Source organism: Dermacentor albipictus, chromosome 2 (assembly GCF_038994185.2).
Source record: "Dermacentor albipictus isolate Rhodes 1998 colony chromosome 2, USDA_Dalb.pri_finalv2, whole genome shotgun sequence".
In the NCBI taxonomy this organism is placed as follows: domain Eukaryota; kingdom Metazoa; phylum Arthropoda; class Arachnida; order Ixodida; family Ixodidae; genus Dermacentor; species Dermacentor albipictus.
The window spans coordinates 112351250-112371486 of record NC_091822.1 but is presented as its reverse complement, the minus strand read 5'-3'; the positions used below and the strand labels follow the sequence as shown (position 1 = coordinate 112371486).

At 43.6% G+C, this 20237-nt stretch overlaps 1 protein-coding gene across 1 annotated transcript in view; it reads right to left on the bottom strand.

Moving 5' to 3' along the window:
- LOC135911003 (nose resistant to fluoxetine protein 6-like) overlaps positions 1-20237 on the bottom strand; it is a 37267-nt gene that overhangs the window by 13079 nt on the left and 3951 nt on the right. Inside the window, exons 2-10 of the mRNA XM_070533300.1 lie at positions 15991-16202; positions 15377-15488; positions 13718-13802; positions 12591-12682; positions 10954-11133; positions 7399-7492; positions 6155-6241; positions 1420-1585; positions 290-372 (exon numbers count right to left, since the gene is read on the bottom strand). Coding sequence (XP_070389401.1) covers positions 290-372; positions 1420-1585; positions 6155-6241; positions 7399-7492; positions 10954-11133; positions 12591-12682; positions 13718-13802; positions 15377-15488; positions 15991-16202 — 1111 coding nt within the window. The remainder of the gene's footprint in view (positions 1-289; positions 373-1419; positions 1586-6154; positions 6242-7398; positions 7493-10953; positions 11134-12590; positions 12683-13717; positions 13803-15376; positions 15489-15990; positions 16203-20237) is intronic.

Below are 20237 nucleotides of genomic sequence, written 5' to 3'. Positions count from 1 at the left end.
TGGCTGCTGCGTCCATGTCGCGATAGCTACACCTCCTACTAAATTAAATCGAAGCTGATTCGTGGAAAGGCTATTATAGTGATGTACGTTTACGCTTTAAGGCTTGCGAGCATCTTGATACTCTTCTGACGCCCAAGGTCTTGAGTTAATGCAATAAATTCAGCGAAAAACGTAGGTTCTTTCAGCACCCGTATGAGTGTTGGAGAAGCGCTGAGCGCCAAAAAGAGTTGCCAGCACAGCCTGCCTATTTAGTGAGGTACAGCTGATGGTCGTTGTGTATATGACTCACCTTTTGAAAACTAGTAGTATCACAAGAGAGGTGGTAAAGAGCTGAAAATCCGTGGACAGGTACCACGTGTGCGGAAGCATATCCTGTAATCACGAAGTTCGTTCATTGCAGCAGATTTCGTTCAGTCGCTACATTATTGCGAAGATTACTGCACTAGTACTTCTGCGTGTACAGCAGATACAAAAGCTGAATCTTCGGAACATTTTTAGTGTTGTCTTGTCGACAAATTCTTTTTTCTTTCGTGTTAGCTGGGTCTGATTTGTCACGCATAAGTAATGTGGTCCATTACACAACGGGAAACAATGTTTTGTGTATTTAGTCATGTTTGGTAGTTACAATAGCTACATTATAGAACATGTTATAGAATAACGGCTGCAGCCATGAAGTCTCCCATCTTACGCTCTCTTGGCCAGAGATTCTGCGCTGAGACAATGCAGAAATAACGAACTCACTCACATACATGGGAACCTATGACCATTGCTTCATTAAGCATTAAAAAAAGGGCTCGTAACGCTGGCACCGTAACTTGCCGTAGCAGGATAAATACTGTATTGCACATATGAGCGCCCCGCATACATGGCATTTTCTGCTCTACCGCAGGGCCATACGCGCCGGAAATTTGCGCAGAGCAGTAGCGTTATCCAACGACTTCAACACACTACCACGTGTCTGACCGTTGTACCGGCTTCATGCACATTCAAGTCAAAGTGGGTGCCGTCTGTCGCAATGCCACTCAAAGCATGCCGATTTCACTGCAACGGAACGATGATGCCATCTAGAGCGGCTATGGTGAACACCGCGGTTTTGCCGTAGTAGTGTCACATATGAGGGTTCATCATTCCGTCGCATACGCGGAGATCGGAAACCTTTGAGCAACATCGCCACATACAACACCCCCTCCCCTTCGTAAATATTCTTGATTAAACTTCTGAGCATAATACTAGCAACCGGGATAATTACCATAAGTTACTGTGCGCAATCCTAGAGCAAACAACTTAGCATTTTAGCTTCATCAGCCCCATGTACAGCTGGCGCTCTTGCTAATTCAACGCACAATATAACGGCCACAAAGACTCCAACACTGAAGTGGCGCTCGTAACCACAACAGTGAAAAACAAAGCATGTCTCACCCACGCAGTGATCTCGACAAAATTCCTGATCATCAGAAGCAGGTGCCACCAGTGACTGCCGACGTCGTTGTACAGATTGACGAAGAAAGCCTTTGTGTCTGGTCCGAATACGAAGCGTGGCATCAAGTATAAGCACATGATGATGAAGAACAGTGGAATGGCAGTTCTGCATGTATTTAAACACAAAGAAAAGGGAGGAAAGGGTATTGAGGCAATTAGCAGTGGTAGGCATACATTGGCCGCAGTTTTGATGCGAAAACATTAAATGGTCGATTGAGTGGAAGAGCCGGTCTCTGTCGCCTGGACAAGGGAATTCTTATTCTTATTAGCTGTGAGGCCACGTCACGAGCTCGCCTCAACGGAACAGAACGGGCGAAAGCGAACACCTACTGCTGTGTTAGCGAGCCAGGCACTGAGTGAGGCGAGATGGCATCGCCGCGACGGCATGTAGCACCCACTGTCCGGAAGACCGCGTTATCCGCACGTTGCTTGTCCACGCAAACTCTCGCATGCGTTCTAAGTTCACCTTGGTAACTGCTAAAAAGAAATTATTGATTTAAGAATACAGTAGATTCGAAAGAACAATGTTAGCGGTACTGAGTATCGAACCTACGTACCCCGGCTCAAAAGTCGGATGTGTTACTGCAATAAACCACCGCCTCCTAGATGGCAGCCCTGCACTCTCTGCTTTATGACGTCATGCTACTTCAACCGAAATTTCTGCGACCAAGCCAGTAGTGATGAAAGTAATGGGGTCAAAATCACTGCGGCGTACTTGGGGGACACAAGATATATAAAGATAGAATCCGCCCATATAGACCGTTGACCCGTACAGAGGTAATATACAGGTTAGCAATGGAAGCAAATAAATTAAAGCTGAAAGCATGGGCAGGAAATAATGACATTTTGGGAGAAGTTCAGACTGCCTTCAGAATAGGTAGGCGTCCGGACGATAACTTATTTGTCCTTACTCAGTGTATTGAAATATTAAGAACAGAAAGGAGACCATTATATGCGGCCTTTTTAGACATTTCAGGAGTGTATGACAACGTAGGCCACAACATTTTGAAGGATATTCTGGAAGGCGAAAGCATCGGGGGCGATATTATACAGCTTTTGAGATAGATTTACCCCCAAAAATATCGTTTGCGTTGAATGGGAAGGGATGAGGAGCGAGGAGGAAGTTGATGTCAACAAGGGACTGAGGCAGGTGTGCCTTTTATCCCCACTGCTGTTTATGATGTACATGGTGAGGATGGAGAGGGTGCTAGAAGGATGTAATATCGGGTTTTATCTCTCATATAAACAGGCGGATACAGTTGTAGACCACAGCCACTTTGTTTTATGCGGATGACATTGCGTCGCTAGCTAATAAGCAGATATGCAATGTCTGGCTAAAACATGTGGGCAGCAAAGCGATAATTTATCTTTTAAATTAGTTTTAAAAAGTCTGGTGTTAGGATATTCAATGAAAACATTGAACAGGCTGTGTCCATATGGGGCCAGGAAATACCGCGCGTGAAAGAATATAATTACATTGGTACATGGATGAAATAAAACAATAGATGTATGGATATAGAGTAAAGGGGAAGAGAAATGCGGCCATAATGAAAAATAGAGCAGTACGGGGATACAATTCATACGAAGTGCTGCAGGGTACGTGGAAAGGTGTATTAGTTCCAAGACCTATATTTGGAAATGCCGCTGTTTGCTGGAAATAAGGGGTACAATATGGAGTTGCGGCAACCAAAGGTCAGTAGAAGACTTCGCAATTGGCGCTCATAGGAAGCCCACAAATGAAGCTGTGCAGGGCGATATGGGCTGGACAAGATTTTAAAGGAAAGAAGCTCACAGTAAAATTGATTATAAAGAACGACTAAAGAATGTGGAAGAAAGCAAACGGGCTGGGAGTGTGTTCAGGTATTTGTACAAGAAAAACATTGATTCACAGCGGATCAGAAGGACTAGGAAGCTTGCCAGCAAGTATACGACCTGTATAGTGAGCAACATGGCTATCAATCACCTCAAGCGGAAAGTCAGAGAGCCTGAGGTAATCTCATGGGTGGCGGCAATGGAACACAAATTTGCTATGAGTACCTACTTAAGGGGAAAAAACGAAACAAGGAAAGAAACAATTTATGATGACTCAGAGGGACGCTCATTATTTTCGATGCTACGTAAGGATGCCTTAGATCGTATACTTATAAAGCGAGGTATAGGAAGCAAGAAGAAGCATGTACTTGGCTGTGGTGAAGCGAGGGAAACGGTGGCGCACTTCTCGCCTCCTTGGAGGCCTTGGGTTTAGCAAAAGCAGGGGCAAAGTAAACATGTCCGCAATAGCGATTAGTAAGAGGCATTTGGAAGCTTGCTGGAAGAAAAGTGGGGAAACGACAAACAACGGAGGCGTACAAAAACAAAGTTCACAATAGGGGTTAAGAAAGTTTGCTTATAGGAACTCATCTTGTTTTCTTTTTCTTTTTTTAACATAGGTAGGGTATTAAGCAAATTACTAACAAGAGCTTTCGGTGCAACCAACCAGCATGTTGCAAAGCGGACGCTCATAGCATTCACCCATGCATCTATTACACTCTGTGTCAGTCGGGCAAGGTAGCATGAGGCCACCGGTCGAAATGCATCGTTCTTGTGCTATGTAAGAGGCTTTGGCCAAGCGTCTCAAAGTGCTCGCTTGCCCGCGAGGACTTCCTAAATAGAAGGACCGCTCAGCGGTATTCAAGTGGACATTATTGCTTTCACAATCAAAGCTGCTAAAAAGTCTTAGGTGTCCTCGGAGTTTCTTCTTCCTAGCCTTCTCACTTGCGGATTTTCATTGCCGCACCGCTTATAAGGATCGAAAACCTAATGCCCAGCCTCAAAGGATTACCTATGCTATCCGAAAATGCACGCGGTCGTAACACTGCGGTTAGAAGGCGGTGGTAATGGTAGCGGTGTTGGAGCAGGAGGGCTTAAACTGGTTTGCCTCACCGGCAATTGTTCCGCCTGAACGTGTTGCGCTATCGCTAAGGGGTGATTATTGTCAAAGCCTGAGCATATCTTACACTATTAGTACGTAATATGGGATCGAAGTGCTATTTTTCCGTCTATATTACGGGTCACATAATACTGGGCAGTAAAAGAACATATAAAGAAGCAGGCTTTTTTTGTCAAAGCTGGATAACAGCGCTGTGAAAGTGCATATGTAAATTTTAGACAGCCCATTAACTATGGCTATATTTTACCGACTATTCTTGCACAGCTACGTGTACATTCATTGATGTATATTTGCTGAACGCATCCAGCATAGTCTCAAGCGAACCTGAATAAACAGCGGCAACTGTCCACTCCGGGTTGCATTTATGTAATGTACTAACAGCCTCTTCGTCCGGTCGGCTTTCTAGCTCTGTACGGCACCTTGTGTGCATATAGACATCAACCGTTCCTGTGCTCTGTTGGGAAGAAGTCCCTGCTATGGGCACTAGCTCAGTCGTGATGTTATCCCAAGCCGTAAGTTTTTTAAGTTAGTAAGTAAGTTAGTAGTTTAAGTTAGTAAGTAAGTTAGTAGTAGTTAAGTAATTTTTGTTTTTTTCTTACGTGTCAAAACCACAATCAGGCTAAGACGTACGCCGTAGAAGTATAGGGATGCCTTAGTGGATTAATTTTGAACACCTGAAGTTCCTTAGCGGTTTTGAATTTCGCTTTCATAGAAATGCGGCCGCTTCGGCCGTAATCAAATCCGCAACTTCGAGCTTAGCAGCGGCAGTGCCATGCCCTCTGAGCTATAGGGCATTTTCTCTCGTACAAATACTAAGGTATTTTGTAGAAGAGCCGCAAGTGACGTAAGGCAAGCGTACCATCGATAACTGAGAACCATGCTAGACGGCGGAGAGCGCTCTCTCATAGCACTTGAGCCCGAAGGTTACAGTATGCTCGTACTCATAATCGTATCGTCGCCTTATGTACCTGCTTGTTTTGATGTTCACAATAAAAAAAGGCCAAATCATATGAGTGTGCGTGTTGTCGCTGGAGATTGCACATACAGCGTTTATTAAGAAACAACAGTAATACACCCAAACGGCCTGGCCGTAGTGAGGAAAATATTGATTTTTTCCGGCGATTATTATGCGTAAATCATTATCTATATTCAGTTCATGATTACGTTATTTTGTGAATTCGACAGATATAAACACCAAAATTGTAAACAAGCAGAAGCCTACTTAGAATTTACAACATTTGGATTTGGAGCTTCATCGGGCGCAACATATAGGGCGGAACCTTGCCAACGGCATGTGGAACTACGCTTAGGAACTTTAAAAGCCTCGTGTAATATCAGGAGAGAAGACAGTGTGTTTCGCAAACGCTGCCGTTAAAGCGATACAGTGGTAAGCGAAAAATACACTCAACAGCACCGGTGTGGTGATTGTACGCAATGCAGGAACATCGTCCACTTCACGGTGACGCGAGCAGCTTCTGCTTAGATGAACGCCGTCACGCTTTCTTGGTCATTGTGATTGCAACATTTCTTTCGTTTTTCCATCCTACTGATAGCTAAGCGTTCTGCCCAGGTGCATTTCAGCTTTCGCTGAGTATCGGGGTGGAGCATGACGCTAACACATTTAGCAAAAACATTTTAAAAAAAATTCGTGGTTCTTGCGTCACTGTTTCTGCTCGGTTAGTACACGATGTTCACAGTTGTTACTATCTTTATATCTCTAGTAAAGCGAAGCACTGTGCAGGTCACCTGATAAGTCGTTGTATCACGCCAATGATGAAAACGATGGGCCCGCCTCTCTTCTCCCGGCTGACAGTGAGGCACAAGAAAAATCCACTGCAAGAGAATTTGACGAAACCGATATCGCAAATCAATGAAGACCTCGACATTAATTAATAAACGCCAACGAGAGCCAGTGGCTTATTTTGCAGTTAATTTAATCAGGCCCACACAGTTCATTGTAGCCCATTCTAACGTACTTAAAAAAAGAGAGAGGCAATCTGTATGGTACCGATAATGTGTATATGGGCTGTGTAATCCGCGTTCTGCGCTGTCCTCGACAATCAGACAATATGCAAATGCGCAGACATACATATTCCTATCCACGTCTTTGGAACTTAATCTCTTTTTCGCATGCCCACTGCAGTGCGTATACAAACCATTACAGCCACTTGCGGAGCAGCTTTCTTACTTTATCTGCAGCTTGCACTTCTTTAAAGATGCACTAAACAGAAATAATAATTTAAGCTCCATCTCTAACTTGTGCGTATCAAGGACCAAATAACTGTACCGTCGAAGCATTGATGGTAAGCCAGAAAGAAAAAAAAAGCGGGAATTATTTAGTGGCCGTGGCTTGAACTTCCCGCAGTCTCTCGGCCTAACTAGATGTATTTCTACGGTGCCTGCTTGGATTTAGTTGTCGTTTATTATTAAATAAACGGGCGCACGAAGTGCGCATGCGCCGATTGCAGGGGTGACGGCCGTACTCCGCGGACCACTACCGAAGGTGATTCTCCGTTACGATATTCATGCCATAGCACAAGAGCCACTCTTGCGTGTTCATGCCAGCTGCAGTACATGTATAGCAGGCTTTTTTTTTTGGCTATGAGGTGGCGGCGCTATCGCGGAAGCGCGCACGTCAGACCGAAACTGGGTTGGAGACAAAAACGAAGACAGGAATGTAAGGTTCACACTAAGAGCGCATTTGTAATTATCCGCGTCACTTTCTTGTCTTCTGAATAACTGAAAACGAACCGCTGTGTTCGTTTTATGATATATAAGAGAAATATTACGGCTCCCTTGGTTTCTATTTTACCGAGGTATCATAAATCTTAAAATAAATAAATACAATTTCCATTTCATTCGGTCTCTACAACTATGGCTCCACAAAACCGTCGCATTCAGAGGATCGTACACCCATATGGTTATATTGTCATTCAGTATAGTAATATTACGTCTCTACAGCCACATACTGGAATTTTTGACCCACCTACCTGAGGAAAAAGAAGGTTCCAACGCTGCTGAACCCGGCGCTTAGGAGCATGTACGACCATTCTTCAGAGGCGATGAGCAAATTCAGGTAACGTGCTAGAAAATGATATAAAAGTTTGGCTACACCACTACAAGCAACAGGACAACACACTATTCATTTGTGGCGACGTTCCGTGCAAAGGGATTGGTAGCATAGAGGCATAGACACTTCTACAGATAGCAGGCATTTGAATTTAATCCCTTGAAAATTAGCCAGTAGAATTAAAATGCCCCTATGCAGCTTGGCTCTTAAGGCATGCGCAAAACATGCCTCGAATCCGTATAATTTTTATTTTTCCACTCGTGGTTTTGCTTTTTAAGGAGTGAAAAAGGAACTGACACAAAATGTTTGGCTCGCTTTTCTTGCTCTCTTAGATAGCCGCGTACTCCATAATCGCGGTATATGACTCTCCAATTCCTTGAACGTTCCATAGATAATAAATTATAACATCGTTCATTCTGATAAAGTCAAAATTCTCTGGCGTAGGGTTCGTTTAAAAGTGATATGCGTGTGTCACAAAAATTTAGGGTGGGAGGAGGAGGGGGGTGTCACGTGATATCACTGGTGTTTGCGTTGGTGCAGTAGTCGAAGCCGCATTGTGAACTTCACGTCAAAAATTTTAGAGGAAGGAATAATAGAGAAGAAAAGGTCAGAAGATGAAGGGTGCTGCGCGTTCATGCAGAACCAACCGCCACTTCGCCATGACATTTATGATGCATGAGTTCTGAGGATAACCGCAGCAGGTCACCGGCACCGCGATTTTGTAGCGACGTTTCTTCCGATGATACTACCTTTCGCGCTTCGTCAGTGGTCAGAACGACTCTACGCCCGCGTTATCGATAGGATCAGCCGCCAGTGAGTGGCACACGATAAAAGCGGCATATAATCGAGTGCAAGGCATTACTACAAAATCGCGGCCTGGGGTTATCCTGTGTGGAATACGGAGAAGCATGCTAGGATAGACGAAACAATTGCTTATGTGGCATGCGTACAGCTTCAGGCAAGACGTGAACACTGTACGGCTTCCTACCACTGGGCCAGGTTGACCCGTGCATGCTTCAGTGGTTTGGCACCACTAGCTTTAATTTTCATGACGCACTAGAATAACTTGTACACAAGCCCTACGCCAAAATGCTATGCTTGATTTCTTGGTTGGGCGCACATTTTGAAACGGTCGCCTTAAAGGAGGATACCATTGGTCATTATTTTTTTTGTTCAAGGATTCTGGGCACGACACCGTAGTTGCAGGGCCGGCAGCTATCGTTTAATGAAACAAAAGAAAAGCGGGATAGAACATTTTTGTGGGAGTGTCCTTTCAAATAAACACCAGTGAAGAAACGCATCCTTCTGGTTCGAACTTCTACAGGCCTCTCACCTGTTTTTTCATCGGGTGGGCTTTATAGTTGCCCATTGTTTTTATAAGTCGCGCTACATGGTGAATAGTTGTGGAAAAAAGCGTCGCGCGGAGTTGTTCGCTGCGAGTATAAGATCCTTTAACTCTAACGTACAAGGATGCTCCAAGGCAGGCGAAGTTTGTGGTTAAATAAAGTGTTTCTAGACAGCGTTACCCGTGTAGCACGCAAATACATGAGACATACAAATTTTTGCCAGTGTTGCATACAGATTAGAGGGAAATCAACAGCTTGTCTTAGCAGTTTCTTACTAATCTTACGAGACGGTGCTTTGGACTGTGATTTTTAGCCGCCATAGTTTATATAGGACATGCCTCTTTATTCGGAATGACTTTTTCAGGATTCTTGACACCACACTGGGGTATCTTTTAAGTTTCATTCACGTGCACTTTCATCAAACGCAACATATTAAATGCTATCAGCGCTTTTCAAACTTTTACATTCTCCAAACATTACTGAGAAATTTTCAGTGCAATAAATAAATCTAACCTACTTATTATGGACAACATTCCCTAGGACGGCCATGACCATTGGTGTTAATATGAAACATTTTAGGAATCATTTCTTTCCTGCAGAATGTTATGCAAAGAAATGGAAAAAAAACTACCAGCAAGGCTAAAGCAAACTGATAAGTGTCAGGCAGCAAACTTTTGATGAAACTTTAGATAAACAATTCTATTGCAAGAATCCACAAGGAGTTAGAAGTCTAGGCAAACTTTTCAAAAATTAGGTGCAATAGCTATGGCCATCAGGCTATTAAAATCACCGCAGGCATATTAATGGACCCTTACTGATTACCTTGAAGTTTCCCTGCAACAGTTTCTTGAACGGCTGCATCGATTTCTTGAGAAGTCATTAAAGCCGGCAGTGGCACCGACAGCAGTTCAAGGCTACCGCATGGGCTTAGTTAAAGCAGTAAAGATATGCGGTTACAAACTTTCTTGTTCTGGGAGAACCGAGCAAACCTAAATAAACGATAGCTTTCCTAGTAAATTATGGTTCAGCGGCAATAACTACGCCGAGCAACAAACATGACTTGAAAACGCGTCACTCTAACTTCAACAACCAACAAGTGGACCTGCTTTTCAGCAGAGGTGTAGAGAACGTTCACCAAGTGCGATAGGGATCCCTTCCAGTGTTAGGCCGACATGCAGCGCACGCTCGCGCGCGGAAGTTGTGACAGGTGTGTTGTACGCTCTGGCGACCACACCTTTTGACGCATACGGAAAGTTACTACTGCCGACAGCCATTCTCGGGTGGCACGCCACGGCCCATGCATCCGAATTCATCTGCAGCGCGTATCACTATTTTAGACTCTACTCTGCACGAATCACCACCATAAAGACAATGAACATGCACTGCAATGTCGATATCCGTGAATAACGGATTTACGAGATGAAACATAGATACCCCTTTCACTTTTTCTGAGGAATGTGTTCGCGTGGGTGGGGTGTACCACAATTATTGCCGATCGTTTAGGCCCGATTTGTGGTAGTGTTTTAGCACTTTGATCAACAGTTATGCGCAGCGTTGCGACTGCGACAATCGTTTTTTTTTTCTTCGTCAATTGAAGTACGAACTTGGCATACATTGCTACGTAACCATTCTGTAAGGGCCAATCGACCCTTACTGCAATAAGCTGAAATGCGCAAGCGCAACGAACACATACACACAAAAAGCAAGGCTGTTCATGTCGTATCAAAATGCACGCGCCAGATACCCCTGAGGGTATAGATTTTGACATATTCTATTTGACGCTCTATTTAGCCCATAACAAAAAAAAACTGTAGTCACCTTGAACGCAAATTTAGTTTAGTACTGAACATGGATACCATGGAACGCACGACAACATCCTGGCGTAAATGGTGAAGCCCAAACACTGAATGTTTGCCTTTATTCCTTGGCTCATAACCTACCCTGCTTTTCCTTAAGAAAGGCAAATGTAGTTTCCTAAGTGCAAATGTGCGAAACCTTATTTCGGTATTCTATTGAGCATCCAGTAAACAACCTTTTTAGTAATTCTAAGCCAAACTATAACCGAAAGCTGCGAAATGCAAGCGTGCACAAAAGGAAAAAAAAATGATGCATCTTTGTAATCTACTCACACCAATTATCGGACATCGTTTGACCGCAATGGCAAAACACTATGTGGACGATGGAGAAGAACCTCATGCCGTGCAGGAACTGCAGGGCGTAATGGTCAGTGTTTGACTTCTCGGCGACTTTGAGCAACATGCGTGTGTTGGACGTGGTGGAGAAACCTTTCACAAGATCACCAAGCGCACCTAGAAAGGAGGTGGCAAATAATCATTGCCAAAAGTCAGTGTTGGGAAATTGATTGTGCAGTACGTGTGCACCTCAGTACGTTGGAAAGATAGAAAGCTGGGCGATGCTTGAACATGATAAACCCTACGCAAGCTTATCGCGTGCTACTGCAGTATTAATGAAAATTCACCATTTGCTAACAGAACATGTAGTGGTGGAGCAGAATCACAATCAACTTTCCTAGCATCAATGGGTGTTGTTATGTCGCGGCACACAGGAATAGAATCACCTAGGCAACACGAAGGCACTACTGACCGCATTCACAGCATAAGCAATTAGGCATTCCTGAGATTGAACTAAAGACCATAACTTCCCCCTTTTCACAGCGAAAGCTAAAACTGAATAAAATGAAGGTGCAGATGTCAGATAAAAGTGTTCTTGCTGTGGTCTTTTCTTTTTCACATAATCCGTACCCTTTGCCTTATGTGGCTGATTTTTTAGTTATGCGCATTGAAACCAGCAATGTTTGCATTTAGTCAATTAGTGGTTCCTCTTTCTTTGCTTGCTAATTATATAGGGCGATAATAGCAATCTGTCGTTTTGTGGCTTGCATATTCCTTCAGGTTATTGATTTCATTTTCAGTGTTTGCTTTGGCTGAATGAATTTTAGTTTGCTCAGAATTAGTTACTTTAAATGCGCCATTGAAATGAAACAACTAGTACGTGTCAGAAGGAACATAAGGCCACGTGCAATGTATTGTGTCTTCTTAATTTGTCGTCTGTCGACGCTTCAGTTAACCTACTTTATTTCGTGCCAAATAGTGTTCATCGCGAAGTGCTCCGTTTAGCAGCCGCAGCCTATTTTAGAGGCACTGCAGGACGAAGGCCTCTCTCTGCGATCTGCAATTGCCCAGTCCTGCGCCAACTGATTGCAACTAGCGCCTGCGAGTTTCCTAATTTCATCTCGCCACCTAGTCTTTTCCCGTAATTGACTGCGCTTTTCTTCTGTTGGCACCCATTCTGTAACCATAATGGTCAACCGGTTTTCTAACCTACGCATCACATAGCATGCCCAACTCCATTTTCCCCCCTTAATGTCTATTAGAATATCCGCTATCCATTTTTGCTCTTTGGTCTACACGGCTCTCTTCTTGTATCCCCCCCCCCCCCGCCTTAATGCTACGCCTAACATTTTTCGTTCTAACGCTCTTTGCGCGGCACTTATCGTGTTCTCGAACTTCTTTGGCAATCTCGAAGTTTCTCACCCATACGTTTCACTAAAAAATATTTATCATCGAAAGAGAATGCTTAGGACTTGTATTTCACCATGTGTGTCCTCCTATGAAGGAGCATTAGAAATCAAAAATACGGTAAACGAAGAAAGCAAAATTAAATGGCCCTTTTTTGAAATATGCAACTATGTGACGTATAGAAGTACGTAACATGAAATAAATGTACTCACTTGCAATACGCTTACCGTGCTTTTCCATAAGTTTGGGCTTGAGCTTCATTAAACGGTCTGTAAATGTGGCGGCAATAATGATGACTAGAAGGACGCACAAAAACATCCTGCAAACCGAACAACAATTGAAATAATAAAAAAGTGTATATGTACGTCGCAGTATTTCTTGAAGGACACTAAAGGGAAATATGTAATGAGTTCGTACTGGTAAATCAGTAATTAAAAGTGTTACCTTTGTTTATTTGGTGGCAGGAAGTTCATTGCCAAAACAAAAGAATCATCAAAGCAGAGCTTTCGTTTTTTGAATGTCGTACCAGAACCCTAACGCCTGTACGTCAAAGTGACGTCACAGATTTCAATGCGTTTTCTCGTGCACGGGTTGTTGCGACAACAGTAAATGTTAGTGGATTTTGAATGCAGTTTGTTTCCCAATAAAAAAATTAACTTGGCCGGAGGAGACTGTCAGAATCCGCGACGTCTTTTGCGTGTTTTCTGGTTTATCAAGCCTTTTGTCATGACGAGAGGGGCGCCATTGTTATTGTACAAGGTAACTTTACTATTTCAGCAAAACACAGTTTTTCTCTATAGTGTGCCTTCAGACATGTCTTGGGCTGCAAAGGAAGGTGACCCTCAATGCTCAGTTTTTTTCACCCAGGGAACTCAAGACGCTTAGCGCAATAAAGCACTGCCAAAAGATACTACAAGAGGCCTTCAACTGCAGGTTTTGAGACAAAGATTTTTTTTTTACATAACTAAGTTAATGATGTGAAAAGAGCTTAACCTTACATTCTTACTAGACGGAAGCCTCAATTTACATATATATGGCCGTATACCTCCATACAACCAGTTCACAACTATTTTTACTGGAAACGTTTTCAAGGAAACAATTCCTTCCATAAATTTCCAATGATTGCCTGTTCATGGAAGGTTCGATCATTTCCAAACAAAATGTTCATTAAACGGATACTCTAAAACTAAAACGACCACGAAAATTCACAATAACAGAGAATAAAACAATAGTGTTCTCGATTTGCACCCTAACAAACGTACAAAAATGTAGGCAGCATAATGATATCTTTCGGCATATTTGTAAACTTATGATCCGTACCACCAGCACGCCAAGAATAGTCAGAACAACTTACATAATTCCAATTTGGGCATTTGTCCATGGTTCCACTTGCACTGTCACGCAATTTGATACTTCCAGACGTACCGGCGGAGGCTTGACTGTGAAAAATACGAACACAAGAACAATATAATCATAGAGTTTCTTTGCTCTCTTGCGAAACTTTCTGTGATTGAAGGGACAGCTACAGCTTCCGTCAAGCGATCCTCTAAGAGACGCAGTGTGCTTATTGTGGCACACTGTGGGCGTAAGAACTGTGTGGGACGCGACAATTCGCAAAATCGTACCCCAGAGTGTTTATGCCAGTTGTAGACTTGACTACTGTCTCCTGCTAATATTTATAAGCAGACTGTCTCTCTGAAGGCGGACACATCAGTTGTTCTAAAATGTTTTAAAATGTGACTCTTGCCAGGCTGTATTAAAAAGGCGCTTCATAAACCTGCAGCCTGGGGCATTTCTTGGGATACCTTAAAGGCACCAATCTTGTGGTAGGAACGGTCACCACCAGTCAGCGAATTTCGGCAATTATTCCCATCCTTTAGTGTTGTGCCACAAAACCACCATCTGATTCTAAGGCACGCCCTAGTACGTGACTCTGGATTAATTTTGACCACGTGGTTTTCTTTAGTGTGCACATAAATTTGCATGAGCGTTTTTGCAATTCGCCTCGGTCAAAATGCTACTGACACATCCAGGATCGAAACCACGACCACTAGCTCAGCACCGCAGCTCCAGAGCCACCAAGCTAGCGGGGTGGGTATTATACACAATGGTCAAAGCTCTTGGAGCCAGTAATAAGAGTCATCAAGTGCAGCATTTGCTGCTGGTTTTCAAACAGGCGAAGCAGAGGATTCTTTCTGAGTGCTCGCCGAGGCCGGCACTAGTAAATGCTACTTCAGTATACATGTTTAGCGCTCGTATCTTTAAGAAACCATTATATACACAGATTGCCAGATGACGTTTGGAGAAACGAGAACGAGTTAAAAACAACAGAGAAGGCACATGTGCCTCCGCCTAATGACATTGAAAGAAGAACAGAACTCTGATATGTTCGTAAATTGAGCGAAATAAAAGAAAGAAAAGGAACGGCAACAGTGTACTTCTAATTTTACAGTACCACACGGCTGCTACGAAATTATAGCGCAGGAAATATTATACGAGCCTGATCATGACTGGGTGACAGCAGCCAACTTAACGGCCGCTCACTCGAGCCTTCGCAGTGTCAAAGTTGCGAAGAACCCCACCTTTTTAAGCTAATAAGCTGCAGTTGAACTTATGCTGCACAGGTTAAAAAGACATTGTTTCAAACTGGATTAGCTGATACTGACACCTCCTTTTGTATTTCCCCCCTCCCTGGTCCTAATTCTACGTTTTTTTATTCATATTTGCCTAGCAGCAATACCTATGCAACGTTTAATCAGTCTGCATGCATTGACGTTCCGTTTTATTTCGGGCTTGCTTTTGCTGTCTAGCTCCAAAACTTACTTCAGAATTGTAGAAAGCTCCGCAATCTTTGTGCTTAACTCATAATGTTTAACAAGAAAACCCGCATTTTCGGGACTTGGATTAGGAGCAGTCAACATTCAACACTGAATTCTCACAAACAATATCGGCCGTTCGATTCGCATGGCGGTTGTCAATACATTTATGTACATTAATTGTCTTCAAGGCTTACCTGCGTCGACTAAAGCTTGCAAATCTCGTTGGTTGCAATCGTCTACAAAGCAAATCGCCAAGCGCACAACGGGAAGCTCTTCGACGGAGAAGTAATTGCTAAAGTATTTGAGCTGAAAGAAAGAAAACAAAGATGAACTGAATAGTTGGGTTCTAAAGCATGTCAGACAGAGAATATTTATTATCTAAATTTCCGCAACAGAATGCCAGCTTTCTTAGGATGACATAAGTAGAAGGACAACAGACTTCGACGAGCATCTGACGCTTTCGCTACGCCTGCGGCCACATAATCTACCAACCAATCTATCTATCACTCGCAGATCATTTATTTCCTTTGGAGAAACAAGATCCATTTAGCTTTTAGCAAGAAAAATCCCTTATGTTTATTCGGACATAGGGTTAAAATTTCTGTTTTTGAGCGTTAAGGACCTCTGCTTTTTTAGCTGTTTTGAGCCATACATCTCGACCTACATCACGTTTGCTCTCTTGTATCTGCTTGCAGGTTGCATGGTATGCGAAAACACTCGGTAAAGGGCATGAAAACTGGTCGCCCATTCTTCGCATATCTCTCGTCTCACTGAGTGCCATGAGGAAGAGGACTGTTATGTCGCTCACTTTGGGATGGAGAACGCTGGAGAAGGTCTGGAGGTTTCCTTCTGCTGCCGTGGAATTCTCATTGTACACTAGAAGGTTGCAGTACTGGCCACGCATGAGCACATCCCCGTAGGTGTCATATACCTCTGTCTCGAGGCACTCGTCGAAGGCCCCGAGGTCCACTCGAGAACCCTGCAGCAGGCCTGAAGGCAACTTCCCGGAAGCGTCTAAAACTGCAAGTAGACAAAAATTGCACGAGGACGTGAATGAAAGAAGAATAGCGAATGCAAGCTAAGAAATGCTTCATGAAATGGGCGACGCTTCTGTATTTATATGAAGCAAACAAAATTCACAGTGCGGGAACGAGTGTCTAACGGGAATGTTTAGGCGTTAGGGTGTGATGTAGGCTAGGAATTTTTGGCTTCTGATCTCTAGCCTGCCAAATACTTTGGGACCTTTAGCAGAACCTTTCATTGTAAAGCAAGTTTTATAACGCCCTCTTTTAAACTATTACGTCGATATTCGACGGTATTTAGGTCACGACATCTATTGTAGAAGGTACGGCCTCCGTTGGGGACAGTCCCCAGTGATTCCTTCGAAACAACTGGCTGGGGTTCAAAAGGGAGACGCTAGCAGCCCAGCGACTTCTCAATAGTTTTTCAGTCACAACGTTCTTCATCATCAATGTTCCCCTCCTCTACAATTCTTCAGCCTTCTATTCCAGGCATTTTAGCCATAATGTTCAAATGCGTAGTTTCGCGTTACTGTGTGAATTTTCTTTTTTTTCATTTCTTTTTCCCTCTTCTTCTTTCTCCTTTGATTCCCTTTACCCCTTTTTCCAGCACAGGGTAGCCAGCCGGTACTTACACTGGCTAACCTCCCTGTCTTTCCTCTCCTTTGTATCCTCCCTCTCCTTATCCATAACGGACCCATGCATTTTCTGAAGATCAGTAAGCAAGCAATTAAAATTTGACCCATTTCTTGACCAATCCCCTTGAGTGGGTAGGTGACAATGCCTTTTGAGTTCACCATCAAGGTGGTGGTCTCGACTGTGAGTGCATGCTGCTGTCGCAGTAAATTATTCCGAGGCGAAGCAATTCATAAACCCAACTGTTCTAACGATTCTGAAATTCCTCGCTCGCGGTTTGGTGTGGTCGGCAATTTTGTTTTCTTGTTCGATAGGCAAACCGACCATACTCAACGACTGGCCGTGCAGGTTCATGCAGTATGCGCTCGTCTGTTTTTCTTAATCAAACAATGTTATGGTGTTGAACATGTACATGTTAGGTGTGCTGATAAGTGCCTGTATATAGAGCACGCACACCTCCTAATGGAAGAATGCTTGATGCTCCATGGCATGTTTGATTTTCTTGAGTTTCTTACGCGTTACTCTACCCTCGGGCATGTTGGTATCACCGTCTTCTCTGGCCTATATATCATGAAATTTGACCGACGTAGAGCCAGTCAGTGCACCTGCGGTTCTGCGAAATAAAGCCGGACATCATCATATACAACGTGTACCTAATACTGTGTGCTCATAGCTATCCTTGAATCGCACAGACGTAGTGAAGCGGTGAAAAAAATCCCTTTATTCTTATAGATTGTTATATAAGTCGAGTACCTCCTTGTTGAGCCGTCGGCTATATGCCACAGAGTTTGTACCACTGGGCACACGCACATTCTCCACCGATACTCCGGAGTAGTTATATTGCACTGTGACATAAGGTGTATAAAAAACTTTAAATGTATTTAGACATCTCTCATATTTCTCAATGGAAACAGTCGTTATTGTTATACATCACACACCGCATTCATTCTCGTCACATCGTTGAGTGAGCGTTCCACACGAGACCTCTTCCTGAATTGTTTTTTATCTGTATAGTTTGTGAACGTCGCAGTGCATAAATATAAATTGAAAAAAAATAAACAAAACTGTAAGCGCTGTGGTTTCTCGTACGACGTGTAATTAGCCACTTCACAAAAACTTCGATTCGCATATATTGCAGCATGTGCGCTCGATCTGTGAATTTCTTTCTCTCGCTCTCTCTTCAAAAAAGGCGAACATTTGTGCACATTCGACAATCATCTGCGTCTGAAATCTCACCGTTCTTTTGTTTCTTCGTTTGTTACTGAGCCTTACCATCACAAAAGAATTGAAGTGCTTTATCAAATGGGCCGACTGCACCGATACTTCAGAATTCTCCTGGCAACGAAAGAAAACTGCGCGAAGAACGAGTATGTACAGCATGTGACAGCTCAAGGACTCCAAGCGACGTGCAAAGAGGGTAGCCTAGATACGATGGGACCAAGCGTCACCAACTCCTCCAAGCACGCCGTCACAACCCTCAAATGTACGCGGGTGAATCACTGTCATGCGCTGACTTGAATAGGAGGATCCAGGAACTAGTACAAAATTGTGTATTCAACACTCGTTCCACGCGCAAGCACTGACGTCTGAAGTGCGTCCACTGCAATGTGCCTCTCGCATACGTGTCTCGACATAAGATGGGGGGGGGGGCAATGTCTGGGCAGAAATACTTTACTTAGATAACCACTGAATTGAGTTGAATAAAATTTGTTATAACTAAAAGAGAAAGATTTTTCAGCGGTTTACAGCATGCAAAATTTTGATTTAGTGCTTGAAACATTTTGCGACAATTACCGAGTACAAACAGTTCTCAAGCAGTAATCGTATACATATCGGTAGGCCTGTACCCAAAATAGTTATCGCAGTCTGTAAGTTTCATCTCTAGGATAATTTAACCGGACTAATCTGATATGTCAGTTTTCAGATTACGGGAAATGGTTACAGTTCTTGTGAGCGTTTTTACGCACGTGCTGCTCATGAATTAGTACACAGTACGAAGCGGCGTATTTGAATTTGAGTGCTTTAGATGTCTCAATATGGGCCGATTGCCGAATGGAGAAATCGCACGTTGACACTTGGTTACAGATATTGGCGCGCGATTGGATTTAGCAATTTTTTTAATTATTCATAGCACAATTCACAAATCTGTTTGCTACTCCACTTTCAGTTAATTTCCCGCCATACCTTCCTCTTATTATTTTTTTGGTGGAACAAGCCTCATCAAAGTTGGTGCAGTGCATGTCAAACAATATATCTGCTATGTTCCCATGTATTTAAAAAAGAGCTCCCGAGGCATAATTTCGCCTTAATGGCCTCCTGGAATAAAACGTCCCATGCAATTTATTACGCAGCGATAGTAATTGGCCAGAACCGGCTTCACACGTGTCCTTGATAATCTGCAAGCCGACTAGGAACGCTGTCGACACTACCAGTGACGTCAAAGGAACTCGTTATAATTGGAATGGTCGGGCGTGGGGAAATATAAATCTGTCCTACTTCGACGGAGAGCGCGTGCTATCGGCGATTGTGCGATGAGGTTTTAAAAGGCCACTTTACGCTGTAGGAGCGTACAAGAACAGTGGCCATCGTTACCGGCCTTGTCTAGCTCTTATCCGAGCAGAGTGCAAGGACGCGCCTCGCCGCGAATGAAATACTTCCCCATAGACTTCGGCTTACCTGTGCTTCCGCTACTGTTAAAGTGCAATTAGGAAGGCGGCCCAATGTAAAATGAATTATATGACACCCCTTATTGTTTTGGCTAACCTAACAGACACCAAAACGTCTTGTGCCTTCACCCCACCGTCGAAAGTCCCTTCTGGGACTGCTGTCCTTTCCTCCGACTGCATCGTTTGCACCTGTTCGTCTGGCATCCTTGGACGCTTGAAGGGGGCCACATTTATTTCGATTCTACCTTACCATATTTCTGGCCGAAAAAAATTTGAAAACGTTTATTGGGCCCATTGTAGATTAAGCAAAAGTACCATTTAGAACCAACTGTGGCCAAAACATGAAAAGCCCAATGGACCAGCAATAAACTTCATAATTCCTAGGACCTGCCGTCATTTATAACATGCTCATTTTCAGCGCGCCTCATCTTGATAGACATATGAGAACAAGCCTTTTGTAATTGAAGGGAAATGCATGCGCATACTCTATAATGGGTGGGTTACAAAGAATGTACTGCACTACGGATCTCGAACTACAGGGCTAACGCCAGAGAGGGAGTATATTTCAGTGTCGTAGCTAGGGGGTAGGAATAAGGCCACTTGCACCATGATCACCCCCAAACTGGTGTTAGTATTCAGCCTGCAGCCCAGTGTCCCCTCTCCCCTCTCACTCACTCCGTTCCCGCTGAAGTGCATGTCCCCACCTCTTAAATAATTTCCTGCCTACGCCAGTG